Source organism: Terrapene carolina, unplaced genomic scaffold (assembly GCF_002925995.2).
Source record: "Terrapene carolina triunguis isolate 2854851 unplaced genomic scaffold, T_m_triunguis-2.0 Scaffold67, whole genome shotgun sequence".
In the NCBI taxonomy this organism is placed as follows: domain Eukaryota; kingdom Metazoa; phylum Chordata; order Testudines; family Emydidae; genus Terrapene; species Terrapene triunguis.
In genome coordinates, this window is record NW_020664418.1 from 8,217,578 (window position 1) to 8,234,810 (window position 17,233).

The window sequence follows — 17,233 nt, forward strand, 5'->3', positions numbered from 1 at the left end:
GGCATTTGATACGGTCTCGCATGATATTCTTATCGACAAACTAGGCAAATACAATTTAGATGGGGCTACTATAAGGTGGGTGCATAACTGGCTGGATAACCGTACTCAGAGAGTTGTTATTAATGGTTCCCAATCCTGCTGGAAAGGCATAACGAGTGGGGTTCCGCAGGGGTCTGTTTTGGGACCGGCTCTGTTCAATATCTTCATTAACGACTTAGATATTGGTATAGAAAGTACGATTATTAAGTTTGCGGATGATACCAAACTGGGAGGGATTGCAACTGCTTTGGAGGACAGGGTCATAATTCAAAATGATCTGGACAAATTGGAGAAATGGTCTGAGTTAAACAGGATGAAGTTTAACAAAGACAAATGCAAAGTGCTCCACTTAGGAAGAAAAAATCAGTTTCACACATACAGAATGGGAAGAGACTGTCTAGGAAGGAGTACGGCAGAAAGGGATCTAGGGGTTATAGTGGACCACAAGCTAAATATGAGTCAACAGTGTGATGCTGTTGCAAAAAAAGCAAACATGATTCTGGGATGTATTAACAGGTGTGTTGTGAGCAAGACACGAGAAGTCATTCTTCCGCTCTACTCTGCTCTGGTTAGGCCTCAGCTGGAGTATTGTGTCCAGTTCTGGGCACCGCATTTCAAGAAAGATGTGGAGAAATTGGAAAGGGTCCAGAGAAGAGCAACAAGAATGATTAAAGGTCTTGAGAACATGACCTATGAAGGAAGGCTGAAAGAATTGGGTTTGTTTAGTTTGGAAAAGAGAAGACTGAGAGGGGACATGATAGCAGTTTTCAGGTATCTAAAAGGGTGTCATAAGGAGGAGGGAGAAAACTTGTTCACCTTAGCCTCTGAGGATAGAACAAGAAGCAATGGGCTTAAACTGCAGCAAGGGAGGTCTAGGTTGGACATTAGGAAAAAGTTCCTAACTGTCAGGGTGGTTAAACACTGGAATAAATTGCCTAGGGAGGTTGTGGAATCTCCATCTCTGGAGATATTTAAGAGTAGGTTAGATAAATGTCTATCAGGGATGGTCTAGACAGTATTTGGTCCTGCCATGCGGGCAGGGGACTGGACTCGATGACCTCTCGAGGTCCCTTCCAGTCCTAGAATCTATGAATCTATGAATTGAAGCACAGCGTAGATAGTGGTTCAGGAGCTATCTCTGGCATCTCATTAAATATGTCCTTTATTAGTCGCTACTTATACTCTTCAAATCTTAAAACACAAGTACACTTTCACAGTTACACAAGGTTCACAATACTGCAGCTGGGCTTGAGTCGTCTCACATCACTTCATTCTTATAGCTCATTGACTGGCACAGCAGCCAGAGCCTGGCACCCCCGCTCCCCCCAAACATGGCACCCCACGTGGTCACCTGCCCCTAAATCCAGCCCTGGGGGCACAGGAACAGACTGCTACGAGAGCCCTGATCTACGTGCACCTCCTGGACTATCCCTCATCTCCAAAGGATGCGGTCTTATACCCCCCTCCCCGGTGGTACATTCGTGTTCCCCCTCTCTCTATTCCCCTGTTGGTACATGCAAGCTGGTTGCCGTACTCCGCGGCCACTGCTGTCTTCTGGATGCGCGGCTGCGCAGCCGGAGCCCGTCTAGGGTAAGTCGGAAGTTACGCAGATACCGGTGGGACGGGTTGCGCTGTTCCTATAGAGCTGGTCGCTATTCCCCAAACTGTTTAAGGCAGGTCGGGGCGCGTGCCGGAGTGGCATTACGGAGATAGCGTAGGGAGGCCCCGCTGACCGTCAATTGATTCCTGCTCCTAGGACGTGGCGGGTCCCAGGCAGAGACGCCTAAACAAGAAGGCAGGAGACCCCCGAGGAGACCCCGGGCAGCTGGGCTGGGGCCAGACGCGCCCCGAGCCGGACAGCTGGAGCCCCCGACCCCGGTCGCTGCCCCCTGCCCCGGCTCTCGGCGGGCGGGCCGGTCTCGGGACCGCGCCATGTGGCCCCGGTCGGTGTGCGTGGCCCTGCTGGCCCTGGCCGCGGGCTACCTCTTCGTGCGGGAGCCCGAGCTGCCCGGCGCGGCGCTGCGCTACCTGGCCGGCCGCCTGTGGGCCGAGCCGGCCGAGAGCAGCATGGCGGCGGCCTGGGAGGCGCTTATCACCAGGCCCACCCGGCCGTGGAGCAGAGTGGCCGTGGGGTGAGTCACGCAGGGCGGCGCGGCTCTGCCCGGCCGGAGCGCGGATCCCCTCCCGGGCTGGGCCCTGCCGGAGTCACCCCGCACCTAGTGCTCTTGGCGGCAGGGCAGTGATCAGTGCTATCGCCGAGGCAGAGACGCTCTTGCAGGAAGCTGGGGCGACGTGCAGGGCGAGCTTTGCCTATTGGGGCAGAGACCTTTGGCTGGACTCTCGGGGGGACCAGCCTAGAGACCAGGCAGCCGCTGTGAAACAAACACAGGCCTGCTGTGTCTTGTCCTAGTTTGTGCTTTGTCAACGGGTTGGGCGTATTTCTCTATCACCGCTCACAGGGGCGATGCAGGAATACAGAACTGTTAAGAGGTTATCCCAAAATGCATGCTGAAAGTAGAAAATAAAGGTAGAAGTGACATTGGGAACAGTGTCCATCCCTGGGGAGTACTGTGTTAGAAAAGAAATGTGAAAGGCATAGTGTATTGCATTTATAATCAGGGTTCTCCTGATTATGGGTGGTTTTTTGGAGAGCTGTATTTAATTTGTTTGTCAGAAGTGAAAGTTGTTTGATTTCATCCTGATTTCACAAATTGACATCAGTATTAATCTCTGCACAAGAGGTATGAGGGGAAATAGACATGTAAGCTGTAACTCTTGGTCAGGGGTGTTGGCAGAGCTGTTTGGGAGGCTAAGACTGTATAGACTAGTGTCGTTCTGCGTTTAGAGACCACTTGTGCAGAAAGCTTCAGGGCTTTTCTATTTTTGATCATATATTTGAGAGTATGTTTTAGTTATAGTGGCCGTAGATGAGCCATCAGTTTACTTTCCTGTAAAATGGTTATAAAAGTCACAGGACTACTAAGAGAGCATTAGATAAAAGGATCTGTGGAAGAATCATATTTATTGGGATTGAAAACCCTTCTTGCTGAAAGTGAGTGCAAATCTTGGACATATTAGTGGGCTGAATGACTGTTGGAGAGCTACTGGCTCATTCCCTGGAGATAGGAGGTGAGAGCAGAGAGTAAGGAGCATGTGGGGAGTAAGATGACAAAGTAGAGCACTGAGCAGGATTTTTGTGGGAGCAGGAAGGAAAGAAATTCAGAGATGGAGGTAGAGAACTGCATTTTAATTTAATTTTAAATGAAGCTTCTTAAACATTTTAAAAACCTTATTTACTTTTCATATATTAGTTTAGTTATATATTATAGACTTTTGGAGAAAGAGACCTTCTAAAAATGTTAAAATGTATTACTGGCACGCGAAACCTTAAATTAGAGTGAATAAATGAAGACTCAGCACACTACTTCTGAAAGGTTGCCGATCCCTGATGTAGAGCAGGAAAAAGGAAAATAAGGGGTGGAGGTAGAAAGCAAAAGGAAATGGATGAAGATGCAAGATAATGCAAGAAGACTCCCCGCTAATAAAGAAAAGCAAGGGTATAATACAAGCATAGAGGTATTAAGTTATGTTTAAATTAGGGCTGTCAAGTGATTAAAAAAATTAATCTTGATGAATTGGACTGTTAAATAGAATACCATTTATTTAAATATTTTGGATATTTTCTACATTTTCAACTATATTGATTTCAATTATAACAATACAAAGTGTACAGCGCTCATGTTATATTTATTTTTGATTACAAATATTTGCACTGTAAAAAGAAATAGCATTTTTCAATTCACTTAAGTACTGTAGTGCAATCTCTATCATGAAAGTTGAACTTACAAATGTAGAATTATGTACCAAAAATAACTGCAATCAAAAATAAAATATAAAACTGTAGAGCCTACAAGTCCACTCAGTCCTATTTCTTGTTCAACCAATAGCTCAAACAAGTTTGTTTACATTTGCAGGAGATAATGTGGCCAGCTTCTTGTTCATAATGTCACCTGAAATTGAGAACAGGTGTTCGTATGGCACTGTTGTAGCCAGCGTGGCAAGATATTTACATGCCAGATGCGCTCAAGATTCTTATGTCCCTTCATGCTTCAACCACTATTCTAGAGGACATGCATCCATGCTGATGAAGGGTTCTGCTCAATAACAATCCAAAGCAGTGCGGACCAACGTATGTTCATTTTCATCATCTGAGTCAGATGCCACCAACAGAAGGTTGATTTTCTTTTTTGGTGGTTCGGGTTCTGTAGTTTCCGCATCAGTGTGGTGTTCTTTTCAGACTTCTGAAAGCATACTCTACACCTCATCCCTCAAATTTTGGAAGGCACTTCAGATTCTTAAATCTTGGGTCCAGTGCTGTAGCTATCTTTAGAAATCTCACATTTGGTATCTTTGCATTTTGTCAATGCAGCGAAAGTGTTCTTAAAATGAACAACATGTGCTGAGTCATCATCTGAGACAACTGTAACATGACATATATGGCAGAATGCAGGTAAAATAAAGCCAGAAACATACAGTTCTCCCCCAGGAAGTTCAATCACAAATTTAATTAACACATTTTTTTAAATGAGCATCATCAGCATGGAAGCATGCCCTCTGGAATGGTGGCCGAAGCATGAAGGGGCATACGAATGTTTAGCATATCTGGCATGTAAATACCTAGCAATGCCGGCTACAAAAGTCACATGTAAATGCCTGTTCTCAGTTTCTCGTGGCATTGTTAATGAATTGGGCAGCCTTATCTCCCATAAATGTAAACATACTTATTTGTCTGAGCGATTGGCTGAATGAGAAGTAAGACTGAGTGGACTTGTAGACTCTAAAGTTTTGCATAGTTTTGTTTTTGAGTGCAGTTATGTAACAAAATTTCTACATTTGTAAGTTGCACTTTCACAATAAAGAGATTGCACTACAGTACTTATGAGGGGGAATTGAAAAATACTGTTATTTTTACAGTGCAAATATTTGTAATAAAATATAATGTGAGCAGTGTACACTTTGTATTCTGTGTTGTAATTGAAATCAGTATATTTGAAAACCTAGAAAATCATCCAAAAATATTAATACATTTTAATTGGTATTCTATTGTTTAACAGTACAATTAAAACTGCGATAATCGTGATTAATTTTTGAATCGCGATTAATTTGAGTTAATCACATGCATTAACTGCCATTAATCGACAGCCCTAGTTTAAATATCAAGTTAAAAGCTGACTGTATGCATGTGACTCACCAGACAATGAACCCCCTTGTGGCTGGGTATGGCATAGCATACTCTCCTCCTTGGGCACCCCCTGTTGACAGCCGCTTTGGCCAATAGTGGTTAGCTTCTTCATGTGACTCAGCCCTTTGGCCTGGTCATATATAGTCCCACCTCTTCTGGGGTAAACCAGTAGTCCAGCAAACGGTAGTCCATCCACCTTGTTTTGGGCCTTTTTAGTCCAACTGTGGACTCACTAGTCCTTACCCCATATACAAAACAGTTTTAGTAGTCCATACCCCTTGTTAGTGTTTTTCTGCTCCACCTTCCTCAGAGGGCTGGTAGAAGATCCCAGGTCCTCCCTCTCCCCTGGATTCCAGTCTAGGGACCCTTAAATAAACAATCAAAGCCTGACAACATAGATCCCTTGCTGCCTCCCTGGATCACTTCCTATCTTGCCCTGTCTTGGGCCTTTGTCAGAGCCTCTTCCAGGGCTCCCAGTGTATCAGCTCCACTCTAAGCTTCTTCCACAGGCTCACTGTAGAGCTTCTTAGTACTTATTTCACCTAGCTGGTCCTGCTGCAGGAGAGTTTTTACTCCCCTGGAACGGCAGTCCCTGGCTCCACAGGGCCCTTGCTGCTGCCTACGGACCCCCCTAGTACAGAGAATTCTTGGCAGACTCACTTTCCTTCCCAACTGTCTTGGGCTTCCTGTTGCTGGCCGGCCAGCCTGCCTTCCAGGAGGCTCTATACTAGCAGTCCAACTCACCTCTACGATTGTCACCAGCTTTCTATCACTGAGAGCCAGCAACCTGCCCTTCTTCTCATCAACCCCCAGGTGAGCGGGGTTGTTCAGCTCTTTTAACTCCTTCCTCCAGGCTTGATACCTACTGCAGGTGTAGCAGCAGGGTGATGAGGCTGATTGAGCCCACAGGCTCTCATTAACTCCTTCCAGAAATCAGTAGGTGCGGTTGGTATGCCCCACCAGACTGACTGATGAAGGTGCAACTAAATCAATACTTACTTCTACTTCCTTTACATTTCAGGGCATGACAGCACAATTATACCATGGCTAGTTGACTAATCCTCAGGTGTGACGTAATTTCTTTTCAACCCTAAATTATTATTTTGTATCTGGTGTTAAAACAGTTGGGCAGGGTATGTCTTGGTCATTTGAAATTGTATCAGAGTGAAACTTTTCACAATGGATGCAGATCTTTCCTAAAAAATAGTAAAATAGTTGAAGTTGGCAAATACAGTGTGAGGTTATTTTTGGTGTCTGATTTTTGTTGTTGTTGTTGCCATGCTTAGAGTGGAAGAAAACATTTTATAAATCACTTAGTCTCAGTTGAGTCTGCGTTAAAGAGGCTGATCTATTGATGCACACACTGAACACCTGTGGCCTCAAACTTTAATAGAGCTCAGACTATACAGAGGCATTAACATTAAGGGAGTACATTAACAGCATGGAGGGGTGTGGTAAAGAAATGGGGTGAGAGGCAGCAGGAAGATAGCTGGAAAATTATTAGAGGTGTAGGAGCAGCTCTCATTTTAAACACCATAACTGGTTCATGTCATTATTGCATTGTTAATGGTATGTTAAAACACAGGGCTGCTGACCTTTGCTCTGGTGGCTTTGAGGTAGAAATGTTGATTGATCTTACTGTTTTTTCATTCTCCTATTGTGTGTGTGGATTGTCGCTTCTATAGTATATAAGCTCATTGCAGGATACAGAGGAGTTTCTGATAGTTCACAAAGTACTGCAGCTCATACTCTGAGAACTCGCCAGGCCTTTAATGTCCTTTAGTTTGTGTCTTGCTGCATTCACTTGTGGGCAGTGCAAATCAGGCAAGAAAGGTCACCGAGATGGAGCAGTGCTTAGTGAGTCTGCCTACCACTTTTATCCTTCTCATTCTTGACTGAAAGTGCATGTGTAGGAGCTCAGGTATCCAGGTAATTAGGGCCATGTAAGAACATAGTGTAAACTGGATGTGCTGCACTAGCTGTGTGGATGGCTAGAATTCCTGGTATGGGGAAGTGATGTGATTGAAAGCTGTGTTCAGAGAGATGCTAGTATAATTGCTTGACCAGCCCCAGTAATTGTGTCCTTCCTTGGTATCTGAGAAATGCTGACAAACACAATGAATAAAAATGTTCACATAAACATTCCTTAGAATATGCCAGTGATCTATACAAGGCTCTTCTCAAGGGCTGGAACCGTCCTAGGGGAAGAGAGTGTGTTCCCTCAGCCCAACAACCCATTCTGGCCAGCCAAAGGTATAACTTTGATCATGCTGGCAGCTGCATCCAGGCCTGAAGAAGTGGGCACTGTGTTGTGTGTAGTTTTTTGTTTCCCATATTTTTCCAGGCCTTTGAGATCAAGTTGGGCAATGGGGGCAGGAGAACCTCAAACAAATGGGAAAGAGTGAAACAAAAAGAAACCTAAGGTTGTGGGGCTGGTAGAAGAGTCAATGGAACCAAAAGTTCAAGAGAGAGACCTTGGGGAATGGGAATCAAATTGTTTAATTTTAGGCTGGAGATTGTATTTGCATACTTTCAGTCAATAATCAGTTTAATGGTACTTCTCCAGTTCCCTTTCACCCCATCCATACCCTTGAAATGTATGACAATGGGTGCATATGGATTTTTCTTTGTCACCTTCCCCACCCCGTAGAAAACAATGAAAAACAAATCCCAGGCTAGGTCTACACTACAGCGGGGTTCCGACCTAAGATACGCAACTTCAGCTACGTGAATACCGTAGCTGAAGTTGCGTATTTTAGGTCGGCTTACCTGGCGGTGAGGACGGGGGAAAGTCGACCGCTGCCGCCGACTCCGCTGCCGCCTCTTGCCGAGGTGGATTTCCGGAGTCGACGGCAGAGCGATCAGGGATCGATTTTACCGCGTCCTCACGAGACGCGGTAAGTCGATCCCCGATAGACCGATTGCTACCCGCCGGATCGGCGGGTAGTGAAGACATACCCCCAGAGTGGCAACCATCCTTGAATTTGGGTATTAATCTTTGGTTGTACCGTGCACTGTCTCACTAAGAGTGACAGATTTGTAACTACTAATCTTATGGTTGTCTACACTTAAAATGCTACAACAGCACAGCTGCACTGCTGTAGTGCTTCAGTGTTGACATTTTCTATGCCAATGGGAGGGAATTCTTCTGTTGACCTAGTGCTCTCTACACAGGGACTTAGGCCTTGTTTACACTGCCACTTTTCAGCGCTGCAACTTTCTTGCTCAGGGGTGTGAAAAAACACCCCCCCGAGCGCTGCAAGTTTCAGTGCTGTAAAGTGCCAGTGTACACAGTGTACTGCTGGTAGCTACTCCCCTTGTGGAGGTGGGTTTTTTACAGCGCTTAGAGAGCTTTCTCCCACTGCTGGTGCTGTGACTACACAGCCATGTTAAAGCGCTGCCACGGCAGCGCTTAGTGAAGACATGCCCTTAGCGACACTGCTCAGGGCGTGGATTTTTCACACACCTGAGAGTCATAATTATGCTGTCCTAATTTTCTAGTATAGACCAGACCTCAGACTGTTTTCCATTCCCTTCAAATGTAGGCAAGACACTGAAATATGAATACCATTTTCACTAGCCCTATCTAGCCATGTTCTAAATGTGGGATGTATTTGGAAAGGAAACATTTTTGCCTGCTCAACTTCTTTCTGTAGCAACAAAAGGGCCCAGTTCAGAGGTGAGTCTAGACTGTTGCAAATTACACCTTCTTACATTCTCCTCCTGTTAGATCAGAGGTGGGCAAACTACAGCCCGCAGGACCATCCTGCCTGGCTCCCGAGCTCCTGGCCTGGGAGGCTACCCCCGTCCCATCCCTGCTGTTCCCCTCCCCTGCTGCCTCAGCTTGCTTGCTCCACCGCCACCGCAATGCTCTGAACTCCTGGGGCAGCACAGCTGCAGAGCCCGACCTGACCTGGTCTCTGTGCTGCGTGGTGGCAGCGTGGCCTGGCTCCAGCTGGGCGGCGCAGCTGTAGCGCTGCCAGCCACTGGCGCTCCAGGCAGCGCGGTAAGGGGGCAGGGAGCAGGGGGGGTTGGATAGAGGGCAGGGGAGTTCGGGGTGGTGGTAGGAGTCAGGGGGAACAGGGGGTTGTATGGGGGCAGAGGTCCCAGGGGGGCAGTCAGGAAGGAGGGAGCAGTTGGGGCAGGGGTTTCGGGGGCAGTCAGGGGACAGGGAGAAGGGGTGGTTGGATGGGGCAGGGGTCCTGGGGGGGCGTCAGGAATGAGAGGGGTTGGATGGGACGGCGGCGGGGGTCGGGGGGCGGTCAGGGGATGGGGAGCGGGGGTGTGTGGAGGGAATGGGGGGTTGGATGGGGCAGAGTCTCAGGGGGAGGGCAGATAGGAGGTGGGGGCCGGGCCACAACCCCCTCCCCTAACCAGCCCTCCATACAATTTACGAAACCCGATGCGGCCCTCAGGCCAAAAAGTTTGCCCACCCCTGTGTTAGATGCTTTTCCTGTTATATCTCTCTCTTCTGGCCCCTCAGCATGTAGGTTACACTAACTTGGACTCACTGGGTCAAATCCAGAGGTTATATGTAAGGGGGTGTAAATTACACATTGGTAAGTGGGTGTGAATCTCATGGAATTGTTGATGTAATTTATATGCATCCGAAGAAGTGGGTTGTAGCCCACGAAAGCTTATGCTCTAATAAATTTGTTAGTCTCTAAGGTGCCACAAGTACTCCTGTTCTTTTTGCGGATACAGACTAACACGGCTGCTACTCTGAAACCTGTAATTTATATGGTGAAGGGACTGGAAGATGCTACAGCAGTTTAGGCTTCCTTACATCCAACTCTGAATTTGTCCCAAAAACTTCTTGCAAATAGCTAAATATTGTAATACTGGCTCCTGTTTCATTCATGGAGAGAGGAAGATATGGTACCTCCAGGAGCTTGGAATGGTGTTATCTGTGTGTTGTACAAATGATCTTCAAATCTTCCAGCTGAGGATGCTCTCCTAGCTCCTTACAAATGGATCCAACTACTAGCAACGTTCACTAGTGTTCTTTGACACTGGCCTAGGACAGTTTGAGCTGAGAAAAACTTTCAGTTTTGTTATTAGCAACTTTAAATTGCACACGTGTTTAAACCTCAAAAGTAAAACAAAAAACAATTCCTTATTATATTAAGTATATTGGCAAACCTTTGTAACCTCTTGCACTTAAACATGTATGTAATACTGGCAGAGGAATTTTCAGAACCATAAATATGCTTTAACGAATTTTCTCTTCAGTTAGGTATGTGAATTTCAGTGCTAGTGAAAGGTGCTGTATTCCAGTTAGCTATCTTAGGGCTTTATACTGCTGCTCATCACCATAGTATCAGAATGCCTTCTGATAAAATTAGCAGCAATAACAAAATCCCTGCTGGACTTCACAGAGTCTCTGTCTCTTCTCCCTTTTTCCTTGCTTGTGTGAAGTCCTGTATATTCACCGAATAGGTGCAGTAAGAGTAGTATCAATGCAAGCTTTCCCATGCTGTCTACTGTAAATTAATCATGACTTAGTGGGCCCATCTCCTTAGCCTCTCTGGAGATTGACTACAAGGTTGCAAATTTTGTGTGTTTGGGGGTAGAGGGCGGAAGTGATGGGGAACTGGGTTAAAGCCACACCAGTTACTGAGCTGATGTGGGTTTGAATCAGTGACCTGTAGTTGAAAGGTTCTGAGTGTCACTGCTGATCTCCTGAGCCATCTAGTCCCCCTTACAGATGTATTATAAGTATAAGCACTGTTACTGATTCTGTTCAGGCTCTTGCACTATCATCACCACGATATCAGAGTGCCTTTTAGAACGGCAGAATTCTCGGGGGCTATAAACAAGTGCCTGCTCCATGCTTATACGTCAGACATTTTGCATACGTATGCTCGTCCATCCCTATGCACCCATTGAGATCTTCATGTCCCAAATAGATTTTCTCACCTGTAGCAGAGAGCTGACTGACTTCTCTGGGGGTTGGAACGGTGAACAAATATAAAATGGTAAAACTTGGGTCAGAATGGAAGACCAGTGTCCTCAAAACTACTGAGAAATAAGAAACATTCCTTTATTCTACACCGGAATGTGATAATGAGGGTAAGTCTTTATCAGACAGAACCCAGTTCCAGTCCTGTCTTGTTTCTTTTCCCACCCCGCATCCATTAGCAGGAAACAGGGTGGATTTGATTTAAATCACTAGTCAGGAAGACTCGATTTCATCATGGTTTTCTACATAAAAGTGCATTCTTGTTGGTTGTTATAACCTTAATACATATTCTTCATAACTCCGAGATAGATGTAGGTTTCATTTTTAGAAGGTACACACTATACATTTTTAAACAGTATCTATTTTGAAAACTGTTCAGATTAGTTTTACAGCTATATCAGAAAATGAATGATTGTTTGGTTATTTCATTTACCAAAGGTAATTGAAGCAGATATTTATGAAGTCACTGGGAGGTGAACTATCTCCAATTCAACAGGTTAATCATTAATATCTGGAGGATTTTCTTGCCATACTGTATTAGAAGGAGAACATCACCGGACAGACATTTAAATTGTTTTATTTAACTAAAACAACGTTAAGTATTCTGGATTTTTTTCTTAATAGCAAACGTATAATATTTTAACAAAACAAGCAAATGTCCCTTGCTTCTCACATTTATCTCCAGACTTCTCCTTGTCCAGATCTATTCCGCCCCCAACAATCTTCTATTCATTGAACTTTTTGAAACTTTGTACTTTTAGAGAGAGGTAAGGAATTGACCCTGTGTACACAAATTTGCAGAGGGACAATAGAGTTGAGGTCTGTTATTTCTCACCTCTATATATTATTTATTTATTGTAAAAATATTGTTGCTGTTAACAAGCATGTTACCTCTGGAGACACAAATCCACAGTTTGAGAAATGCAAAACTAAGCATCTCTGATGGTATCTTCTAAATTGAGCACTGAGTCCCATTGAGTAGATAGAAAGATAAATAATCTATACAGAGGCCTATGGAACCCCATAAGGGTCCCTAATCCATGAACTACTGGAACTCATTTACAAACATTTTTCTTAAACATTACATGAATATATTGTCTCATACTATAGAATTAGAATTTATAATCCCTATTCCATGATAAGATACATTATAGCTCAAAGATATCCTAATTAAACCTATCTTTAGATAGTTTTTTTTCCTCAAAAAACATTTTATCAAAGAAATCCAATTTAAAAAAAAAAATCATTGATTTTTATCAACCCTGGCAGGTAATAAGCACTGCTATTGTGCCCATTTTGTGTTTCATGCCTGTGTGAGGTTTGAATAAAAGAGTTGGAAATCTGTCCCTAGTCCACAGTCTTTTAGTTGAATAAAAATGGGTCAAAAGCAGGCCACTTTGTCAGTTAAAGCAATGCTTGATGCATTTCTTGAAGCTGCTTGTAAAATTCTCTGGAATCTGAGTGCTAACAATTTCAATAAGCCAAAACACAGCAACTTTCTCCCAGAACTTTTAGACGTCCCCCCAAGTCTCTCTTTCTCTGTTTTCCCAGCTCACTTTTCCTTTCTGTCCTCTTTCTCCAGAGTCAATGCCTGTGTAGATGTAATCGTCTCTGGTGTGAAGCTGTTGCAGGCACTTGGTCTTGATCCTGGGGATGGGAAAGATCATGCTGTCTTGAATTCCAGAAAGGACCTGAAAGAAGCCTTCATCTATTTCATGCAGAAAGGGGCAGCTGCTGAGCGCTTCTTCAGTGATGCGGAGACCTTCGATCACATTGCACGAGCAGCGTCAGAGTACCCTTGGGCACAGGTGTGTTCTCTATTTTAGGGCTAGACTGAGAAGGCTTATCCTTTGTACATGGACAAACTGTATAGCAGCTTTCATGGCCCTTTTCATACTTCAAAATGATCGTGCAAGAGATTCCGGAAATAAAAATTTACACTGCTGCTTTACTATATTAACTTTAGAAAAACTTGATCACTTTATGTGAAGCTGCTAAGAATCTAAACACTCTGCTAATGCACAGATTCTTTCTTTGAAAATGTAATTCTTCTCTAACTCTGCCTATTGGTAGGATCCTAAATCGCAGAATGTTGAGTTGTCTCTTCCTTCTGCACATCCCAGCCTGCCAAAAGCTGCATAGCATAGCATATACTTTGGCTCTGATAGTTTAAATGGCATTCACAAGAATGCTGTTGAATATAATGTAGGCAACAAATGAAATGTCTGTTTTATGACAGAGGGCCAGGGCTGATACCACAAAGAAGGCTCTAACTTTTTTAAATGGTACAGGTGGTGAGGGGGTGGATCCAAGAATAAAGAACTGAAAACATTTCCATAAATTTCAGAAGCTCCATGATATAAGGCTTGGAAATGCACATCTCTCTGGCATTAGAGAGAGCTAAAGAGAATAGGCAGTCTTTCTAAAACACCCGTCTCCTAGTTGGTTCATCTGCTCTGATGTACATTGGGCCTTCTGGAGTTTTTTGCCATGTGTCCATTTGGCACTTAGTGTTAAGGTAGATAATTTCTGCAGATTATTTATGTAGAGTTTTCCAAATGCTCTTCCGAGCCAGGAAAAGCTCTGAATTCTGCAGCCTGCTAAACAACCAGTGGGGCCCCTCCATGACCGAGATACAAAAGGAGCGCTTAAAGATGATAAAGTCATTGCGGAGAAACTAAACGAATTATTTGCTTCAGTCTTCACGGCTGAGGATGTTAGGGAGATTCCCGAACCTTAGCCGGCTTTTGTAGGTGACAAATCTGAGGAACTGTCACAGATTGAAGTGTCACTAGAGGAGGTTTTGGAATTAATTGATAAACTTAACAGTAACAAGTCACCGGGACCAGATGGCATTCACCCAAGAGTTCTGAAAGAACTCAAATGTGAAATTGCGGAACTATTAACTATGGTTTGTAACCTGTCCTTTAAATCAGCTTCTGTACCCAACGACTGGAAGATAGCTAATGTAACGCCAATATTTAAAAAGGGCTCTAGAGGTGATCCCGGCAATTACAGACCGGTAAGTCTAACGTCAGTACCGGGTAAATTAGTCGAAACAATAGTAAAGAATAAAATTGTCAGACACATAGAAGAACATAAATTGTTGGGCAAAAGTCAACATGGTTTCTGTAAAGGGAAATCGTGTCTTACTAATCTATTAGAGTTCTTTGAAGGGGTCAACAAACATGTGGACAAGGGGGATCCAGTGGACATAGTGTACTTAGATTTCCAGAAAGCCTTTGACAAGGTCCCTCACCAAAGGCTCTTACGTAAATTAAGTTGTCATGGGATAAAAGGGAAGGTCCTTTCATGGATTGAGAACTGTTTAAAAGACAGGGAACAAAGGGTAGGAATAAATGGAAATTCTCAAAATGGAGAGGGGTAACTAGTGGTGTTCCCCAAGGGTCAGTCCTAGGACCAATCCTATTCAACTTATTCATAAATGATCTGGAGAAAGGGGCAAAAAGTGAGGTGGCAAAGTTTGCAGATGATACTAAACTGCTCAAGATAGTTAAGCCCAAAGCAGACTGTGAAGAACTTCAAAAAGATCTCACAAAACGAAGTGATTGGGCAACAAAATGGCAAATGAAATTTAATGTGGATAAATGTAAAGTAATGCACATTGGAAAAAATAACCCCAACTATACATACAATATGATGGGGGCTAATTTAGCTACAACAAATCAGGAAAAAGATCTTGGCGTCATCGTGGATAGTTCTCTGAAGATGTCCACGCAGTGTGCAGAGGCGGTCAAAAAAGCAAACAGGATGTTAGGAATCATTAAAAAGGGGATAGAGAATAAGACGGAGAATATATTATTGCCCTTATATAAATCGATGGTATGCTCACATCTTGAATACTGCGTACAGATGTGGTCTCCTCATCTCAAAAAAGATATACTGGCACTAGAAAAGGTTCAGAGAAGGGCAACTAAAATGATTAGGGGTTTGGAACAGGTCCCATATGAGGAGAGATTAAAGAGGCTAGGACTTTTCAGCTTGGAAAAGAGGAGACTAAGGGGTGATATGATAGAGGTATATAAAATCATGAGTGATGTGGAGAAAGTAGATAAGGAAAAGTTATTTACTTATTCCCATAATACAAGAACTAGGGATTACCAAATGAAATTAATAGGCAGCAGGTTTAAAACAAATAAAAGGAAGTTCTTCTTCACACAGCGCACAGTCAACTTGTGGAACTCCTTACCTGAGGAGGTTGTGAAGGGTAGGACTATAACAGCGTTTAAAAGAGAACTAGATAAATTCATGGAGGTTAAGTCCATTAATGGCTATTAGCCAGGATGGGTAAGGAATGATGTCCCTAGACTCTGTTTGTCAGAGGGTGGAGATGGATGGCAGGAGAGAGATCATTACCTGTTAGGTTCACTCCCTCTGGGGCACCTGGCATTGGCCACTGTCGGTAGACAGGATACTGGGCTAGATGGACCTTTGGTCTGACCCAGTACGGCAGTTCTTATGTTCTTAAGTGACCCTTTCTCTAGATGTTCCAGTCCTCTTTATTTCATTTTCCTCTGGTCTCTGGCTTTCCACCTATTTTTCTCTTAAAACTAGTTCTCATAATTCCTATAGCTTTTGACCAATTCCCTGATTTCTACACTGCAAGGTGGGGAGAAGTTGAAGATCAACTTAGTCTGCAGAAGAGAAGAGTGAGGGGGGATTTGATAGCAGCCTTCAACTATCTGAAGGGGGGTTCCAAAGAGAATGGAGCTAGGCTGTTCTTACTGGTGGTAGATGACAGAACAAGAAGCAATGGTCTCAAACTGCAGTGGGGGAGGACTAGGTTGGATATTAGGAAACACTATTGCACTAGGAGGGTGGTGAAGCACCAGAATGGGTTACCTAAGGAGGTGGTGGAATCTCCACCCTTAGAGGTTTTTGAGGCCTGGCTTGATAAAGCCCTGGATGGGATGATTTAGTTGGTGTTGGTCCTGCTTTGAGCAGGGAATTGGACTAGATGACCTCCTGAGATCTCTTCCAACCCTAATATTCTATGATTCTATGATCTAAAACAAGTTCATATTGTGGTTTAGGTGCTTTGTGGGTTTGGTCTTGTACATGTTCACAGTGACTGGATTATGAATTTCACAACTTTTGTCTTGTGGTGTCAGGTAATGAATTTACCTGAAGGAGCTCCATATCTAGCAAAATGGTATCAACAGAAACAGTTAATCACAATAGCTCAGTATATCTTGCTTTATTTTTCAATTACTTCGAATTCTGGCATCAGCTTGGCTTATGATGTCTGTCAGATTCTCTCTCATTTGTGCACATTGGCCTTCAGCTTGATAAATCTTTTTTATATCTTAAAATGATTGTTTGCACAGCTCACTGATAAGGATAAAACATAACATCTCCCCCCCAAATAAAAATAACAAATTAAATGGACAGCTTTTGGGAATGCTTAGGGGGTGAACAAATTGAAATGTATGGTCAAGTGGGCTATCAGAAGGCTAATACTGGCTAAATAACAACATCCTGGGACAAAAATTGTTAAATTGGAGGAAACAGTCTTGGACAGAGAACTGTGGAATTATTCTGACGCAGTCCCATGAAAGCACATTGTTAACTTCATTTATTCTGACAAAGTTATTGCAGATATGTAGAACTCCATCTATAAAACTATTAATATTACACACATATGCTTTATCTCTTACAGCTCTATGTGGGAGGAAATGCTGCCCTAATTGGTCAGAAACTTGCAACAAATCCAAACCTGAAGGTAAGTGTCTCAAAAACCTGGTTTTATTTAATTGTTTGTAATCAGGCTCCAAACCACTTGTATGTATATTCTGGGGATCACACCACAAGATTATGTTCCTTAGTGGAAGCTGAGTCTGACCCAGCACAACTGCTTGTTATGCTACACAAAGAGGAAATGTATCTGGTTTGTAAGCTTCTCTATATCCAATATATTTTGTCTTAATAACACTGCTCTACAGCCAAAATGCTTCTGAAATAAATGTAGT

The 17,233-nt window shown here is 43.6% G+C and overlaps 1 protein-coding gene across 5 annotated transcripts in view; it reads left to right on the top strand.

The window, feature by feature from the left end:
- Positions 1-1,571: 1,571 nt before the first annotated feature.
- The window catches only part of ADPGK (ADP dependent glucokinase), a 27,652-nt gene continuing 11,990 nt past the window's right edge, over positions 1,572-17,233 (top strand). For 2 of the 5 annotated variants that reach the window (XM_026648201.2, XM_026648202.2), the window contains exons 1-2: positions 12,495-13,051; positions 16,924-16,986. In XM_026648201.2, coding sequence (XP_026503986.1) covers positions 12,620-13,051; positions 16,924-16,986 — 495 coding nt within the window. In that variant the 5' untranslated portion in view covers positions 12,495-12,619. Of the gene's footprint in view, positions 1,630-1,809; positions 2,172-12,494; positions 13,052-16,923; positions 16,987-17,233 lie in introns of those variants that run through there. The other 3 variants (XM_026648205.2, XM_026648203.2, XM_026648204.2) reach the window with 3 other exon arrangements.